Source organism: Colobus angolensis, unplaced genomic scaffold, assembly GCF_000951035.1.
Source record: "Colobus angolensis palliatus isolate OR3802 unplaced genomic scaffold, Cang.pa_1.0 Scaffold19, whole genome shotgun sequence".
Classification (NCBI taxonomy): Eukaryota; Metazoa; Chordata; class Mammalia; order Primates; family Cercopithecidae; genus Colobus; species Colobus angolensis.
The window spans coordinates 16,428,808-16,435,526 of record NW_012115043.1 but is presented as its reverse complement, the minus strand read 5'-3'; the positions used below and the strand labels follow the sequence as shown (position 1 = coordinate 16,435,526).

The 6,719-nt window shown below is 40.3% G+C and overlaps 1 protein-coding gene across 2 annotated transcripts in view; it reads right to left on the bottom strand.

The window, feature by feature from the left end:
• Positions 1-6,719, bottom strand: part of CCPG1 (cell cycle progression 1) — a 54,501-nt gene that overhangs the window by 25,824 nt on the left and 21,958 nt on the right. For both annotated transcript variants that reach the window (XM_011940548.1, XM_011940549.1), the window contains exon 3: positions 5,160-5,274. In XM_011940548.1, coding sequence (XP_011795938.1) covers positions 5,160-5,274 — 115 coding nt within the window. The remainder of the gene's footprint in view (positions 1-5,159; positions 5,275-6,719) is intronic.

Sequence of the window (6,719 nt, the reverse complement as noted above, 5' to 3'; positions counted from 1 at the left end):
AGTGAAACTCTGTCTCCAAAAAAAAAAAAAAAAAAAAGAGCATAAAATATTAAGAAAAGTTAAAAATAATATATCAATTTATGAGCAAAGTATACCAAATATCAACAGTAATTATTTCAAGATAAAAGAATTATAGGCCATTTTAAATTTCTTTTGCTTACTATTTTTTTTTCCCTATCATGAACATGCATTTCTTATGTAATTTAAGTCCTATAAAGAACAGAGGGGGAAAAATTATTTTTCAGCATTATATAGCCCCAATAGAAAATGTATTAATTTGGAGGTACGATTCTGCCACAGTACTGGGATGGGGTACTGGGGCCGGGAGCAGTGGCTCATGCCTGTAATCCCAGCACTTTGGGAGGCCAAGGCGGGCAAACCACAAGGTCAGGAGTTCAAGACCAGCCTGACCAACATAGCGAAACTCTATCTCTATTAAAAATACAAAAAAAATTAGGCCGGGCACAGTTGCTCATACCTGTAATCCCAGCACTTTGGGACGTCGAGGCAGACTGATCAGGAGGTCAGGAGTTCGAGACTAGACTGGCCAACATGGTGAAACCCCATCTCTACTAAAAATACAAAAAAAAAAAAAAAAAACCCTAACTGGGCGTGGTGGCGGGCACCCGTAATCCAAGCTACTCGGGACATTGAGGCTTGAACCTGGGAGGCAGAGGTTGCAGTGAGCTGAGATCATCGCGCCACTGCACTCCAGCCTGGGTAACAGTGCGAGACTCTGTCTCAAACAAAAAAGAAACTTTTCTTTAACATATTCAAGTAAATGCATTTCTTGGAAGAAACTGTCCATAGCTTTCAGATTCTCAAAAGGATCTCTGACACACAAAAGCTGAGAATCACTTTTCAAATGAGAGTAGTAATCAACATGTAGGCTTAAAAAACGTAACAGGTATAATCTCTTCTATTTCTGGACTTGACACATCCACGTTTTTCTCCTGAGGGGAAATGTTCTGTATGCATTTTACTGTAATATTTTTCAAAAGTTAATGAGGTAATTTAAATATGAACATAAGTGTATGCAGCAATTGTTCAGGAGTCCTATTTCTCTATATAAATAATGTGTGCACCAAATCCCACAGGAAGTATACATAATACAGATGCAATACAGTAGTCAAATTCCATTTTATCAAATTGGAACCAGAGTACAGGCATATCTCAGATATACTGCAAGTTCAGTTCTAAATAGATGCAATAAAGCAAGTCACATGAATTTTTTGGTTTCCCTGTCCATTTAAGTTGGGTTTGCACTATACTGTAATCCATTAAGTGTGCAATCACATCACGTCTAAAAAACTGTACATACCTTCACTTAAAAATACATTATTGCTAAAAAGTGCTAGTGATCATCTGAGCCTTCAGTGAATCTTAATACTGTTGCTGGTGGAGGCTCTTACTACAAAGGTGATGGCTGCTGACTGACCACTGTGGTAGCTGCTGAAGGCTAGAGTAGCTAGGGCAATTTCTTTTTTTTTTTTTTTGAGACGGAGTCTCACTCTGTCGCCCAGGCTGGAGTGCAGTGGCATGATCTCCGCTCACTGCAAGCTCCGCCTCCCGGGTTCACGTCATTCTCCTGCCTCAGCCTCCCGAGCAGCTGGGACAACAGGTGCCCGCCACCACACCCGGCTAATTTTGTTTTTGTATTTTTAGTAGAGATGGGGTTTCACCGTGTTAGCCAGGATGGTCTCGATCGCAATTTCTTAAAGTATAACAACACTGAAGTTTCCCACATGGATTGACTCTTCTTTCATGAAAGATTTCTCTGTAGCATGCAATGCTGTTTGATAGCACTCTGCCCACAGTAGAACAACTTTGAAACTTGGAGTGAATCTTCTCAAACCCTGCCACTGCTTTATTAACTAAGTTTGTGTAATATTCTAAATCCTTTGCTGTCATTTCAACAATATTCACAGCATCTTCACCAAGAGTAGGTTGCACCTCAAGAAACGACTTTCTTTGCTCATCCGTAAGAAGCAACTCCTCATCTGTTCAAGTTTATCATGAGATTACAGCAATTGGATCACATTTTCAGGATCCACTTTTTTTTTTTTTTTGAGATGGAGTCTCGCTCTGTTGCCCAGGCTAGAGTGCAGTGGCGTGATCTCGGCTCCCTGCAAGCTCCGCCTCCCGGGTTCACGTCATTCTACTGCCTCAGCCTCCCGAGTACCTGGGACTACAGGCGCCTGCCACCACGCCGGGCTAATTGTTTGTATTTTTAGTAGAGATGGGATTTCACCCTGTTAGCCAGGATGGTCTCCCATCTCTTGACCTCATGATCTGCCCGCCTTGGCCTCCCAAAGTGCCAGGATTACAGGCACGAGCCACCACACCCGGCCAGGATCCACTTCTAATTCCAATTCTCTTGCTACTTCTACCACATCTGCAGTTCCTTCTTCCATTAAAGTCTTGAACCACTCAAACTCATGACAGTTGAAATCAACTTCTTCCAAACTCCTGTTAATGTTGATATTTTGACCTTTTCCCACAAATCACAATTGTTCTTAATGGCATCTAGAATGGTGAATCCTTTCCTGAAAATTTTCAATTTACACACATTGCCCAGATCCATCAGAGCAATCACTATCTACAGCAGCTACAGCCTGATAAAATTCATTTATTAAATAATACAAGCTAAAAGTCAAAATTAGTCTTTGATCCATGGACTACAGATTGGATGTTGTGTTAGCAGGAAACAAAGCAAATGAATCTCTTTGTACACCTCCATCAGAGCCCTTGGGTGACTGACCAGGTATTACTATACAATGTCTAGTATTTTGAAAGGAATATTTTTGTTCTGAGCAGCAGGTCTCAACACTCAGCTTAAAATATTCAGTAAACCATGTTGTAAACACATGGCTGTCACCTAAGCTTTGTTGTTCCATTTACAGAGCACAGGCAGAGTAGATGTAGCATATTTTTTAAAGGCCCTAGGATTTCTCAAGGCATGGTAAGTGAAAACTAGCTTCAACTTAAAGTCACCAGCTACATTTGTCTCTAACAAGAAAGTGAGCTTGTTCGTTAAAGCCTAGAAGCAGATATTGACTTCTCTCTAGTTAGGAAAGTCCTAGATGGCATCTTCTTCCAATAGAAGGCTGTTTCATCTACACTGAAAATCTGCTGGCTGGGGTAGCCCCCTTCATCCATTATCTCAGTTAGATCTCTTGGATAACTTGATGCGCCTTCTACATCAGCACTTGCTACTTCACCTTGCACTTTTATGTTATGGACATAGCTTCTTTCCTTAAACCTCATGAATCAACATCAGCTAGCTTCAGCCTTTCTTTCTAAAGCTTCTTAACCATTCTCAGCCTTCACAGACTTGAGAGAGTTAGGAAGGACCTAGTTCTGGATTAGGCTGTGACTTAAGGGAATTTTGTAGCTGGTTCAATCTTCTACCAAGACCACTAAAACTTTCTGCACATCCACAATAAGATTATATGGCTTCCCTATCATTCATGTGTTCACTAAGGACTTTTAATTTCCTTCAAGAGCTTTTCCTTTGCAATCACAACTTGGCTATCTAACCCAAGAGACTTAGCTTTCAACTTAGCTTTCGACATGCCTTCCTCAAATAAGCTTAATCATTTCTAGCTTTTGATTTGAAGTGACAGACACGCAACTCTTCCTTTCACTTGAACACCTGGAGGCCACTGTAGGTTATTAATTGGCCTGATTTCAATATTGTTGTGTCTCTAGGAACAGGGAGGCTCAAGGAGAGGAAGAGAGATAGGGGAACAGCAAGTCAGTAGAGCAGTGAGAACACACACATTTATTAAGTTCACTGCCTTTCATAGGCACAGTTCATGGTGTCCCAAAGGAATTATAATAGTAACATCAAAGATCACTGATCACAGATCACCGTAACAGATATAATAATAATGAAAATGTTTGAAATATGACAATTACAGGCCAGGCACAGTTGCTCACGCCTATAATCCCAGCACTTTGGGAAGCTGACACGGGTGGATCACCTGAGGTCAGGAGTTCAAGACCAGGCTAACCAACACGATGAAACCCCATCTCTATTAAAAACACAAAATTAGCTGTGCACGGTGGCACATGCCTGTAATTCCAGCTGAGAGGCTGAGGCAGGAGGATCACTTGAACCCAAGAGGTGGAGGTTGCAGTGAGCCGAGATCATACCATTGCACTCCAGCATGGAAACAAGAGTGAAACTCCGTCAATTCAATTCAATTCAATTCAATTCAATAAAATAAAATAAAAATAAATGAAATATTGTAATTATAAAAATGTGACAGAGAGACATGAAGTGAGCATATGCTATTGGAAAAATGGCATTAATAGACTCACTCAACACAGGGTTGCCACAAACTTTCAATCTGTAGAAAATGCAGTATATGCAAAGTACAATAAAGCAAAGCAGAATAAAATGAGAGGTATGTCTGTAACTCCATAACATGATAACTGGAAAAGAGATTAGTAAATCTCTTGTGATAAATGAATAATTTTTTTCTTAACTTTAATAATGACAAGTAAATACAAACTACCAAGCAAATGATAAGTAATAGAAACTACCAAACAAATTCACGTTAAACCATGAAACACTTTTTTTTTTGTCACTGGTTACCTCTGTAGCAACAAAGTGTATCTGAAAGCCCAAAAATATACTACAGCTGCAAATAAACCCATGGGGCAGGCTGTTGGCTCTGGGTTCTGTGGGCCTTCACTAAATCCACACTGAAGATTTTTTTTTTTTTTTGAGATGGAGTCTGGCTCTGTTGCCCACGCTGCAGTGCAGTGGTGCAATCTCGGCTCACTGCAATCTCCGCCTCCCAGGTTCAAGCAATTCTCCTGCGTCAGCCTTCGGAGTAGCTATGGTTACAGGTGCCCGCCACCACACCCAGCTAATTTTTTGTATTTTCAGTACAGACAGGGTTTCACCACGTTGGCCAGGCTGGTCTTGAACTCCTGACCTCAAATGATCTGTCGACCTCGGCCTCCCAAAGTGCTGGGATTACAGGCGTGAGCCACCATGCCCAGCCTATACTGTAAGTTCTAATCCTCCAATGACCACTTAGATTAGCCAGAAAGGCCACCTACCTGGAAAGAAGGCAAGACTCATAATATCATTCATATACTCTATTAAAAAAAAAAAAAAAAATCAGAATTTGTGAACAACTTACCTCCCTGCTCTATCTGCAATGCTTGAAGTTCCTCTTGCTCTAAAGATGAACATTCTGGGGTGGGCTCACAGCTGTCAGCGGCTGTCACAGAATTTAACATTTCTATATCTGACCCCTAGGGAAAAGTGATAATCTTTCAGTTATTTGCCTATTAGCTCCTCAAAGCTAGATTTGACTACATGTAAATGCTTCTTCCATTATTAAAAGTCTCAGATGCTGCCATACTCCAAGGGAACAATATCTAATTAGACAAGCTTTTGTTCAATTTAATCCACAAAGGCCCATGGCAGGAAAATGGCAGAATGGAGCCTCAGGTTTAAATTCTAAGTCAGGTCAGCCCAAAAGTGGAATGCTCTATTTTATGAGCTCAAGCAATAAATTTGAATCCCAGAGAAAAAGGGTCTAAATTTAGTTATTTCTGTAATAATTTGTTTCAGCTTAACATTTATGGAACTACTCTAGACAAGGCACTTTGTTAGGTGTTGGGTATAAAAAATTCAAACTCATAGCTGGGCAAGGTGGCAGGCGCCTGTAATCCCAGCTACTCAGCAGGGTGAGGCAAGAGAATCGCTTGAACCCGGGGGGGCAGAGGTTGCAGTGAGCCAAGATTGTATCATTGCGCTCCAGCCTGGGCGACAAGAGCAAAACTCCATCTCAAAAAAAAAAAAAAAAAAAATTCAAATCCAAAATTCAAACTTACAACATATTCAAACTTACAACATATTCAGAGAAACAGCCATATGCAAATAAGTACTTATTATAGCAATATAAACTAAAACTGTTTAAAGCTTTAATGACATGGATTAAATAAACCTATAGGGCTAATGAATGTATCTCCTTATACAATTTTAGACTATCTTTTTATTCTGAGGTTATCTTTCCTACTTTGATGTCAGACTGTCTTTTCATTAATAATAGCGGATCATACAATTTTTCTTTGTGTCTTAACTAGCAAAACAAAGTTAACGACCAAGGTGATTCTTTCCCTATGTCCCCACTATAGTCTGCTGACACACGCAATCGAAAGGTCTGCATTCTCTTGATATACATAACTCAAGACAGCAAAAATTAAAAGAACTCATGAAAAAGCAGTGTTTAAGATGAGCCCTAAAGAGATTTCTGAATGCAACACTCTGAGGTCGTCTGTAGTGGCAGGAGAATGGTAGAGACTAAAGCAAAGTTAGAGTTGGATTAGTAACTGCTGGGGAAACCCAGTTCTGGCCCAAATCAGAATGGCGGTAATGGGAAAGGAAAAGGAAACACATGTAAGAGACATTAGCAAGAAAGAGTAGATCCTGGAAAGCAGACACAGAAGAGAGATAAAAGTACAAATGTGATTTACTCTGGGACATAATGTCCAGTACAGAACACCCCAATGACATACTTGACTAAGTGCCAGAGAGGTCTGCTGTGATACTCCACCCTGCAGACTCACAGGTAAGACTCCCATAGCTGCCTTGCTCCTGTATTGTTAATTATCCTTGAAAGAGAAGTTGCTATGGGAGTTGATCTAATCCTTTGAAGAAAACAAGTTAAAAATAGAAAAGTCACTGAAGATTT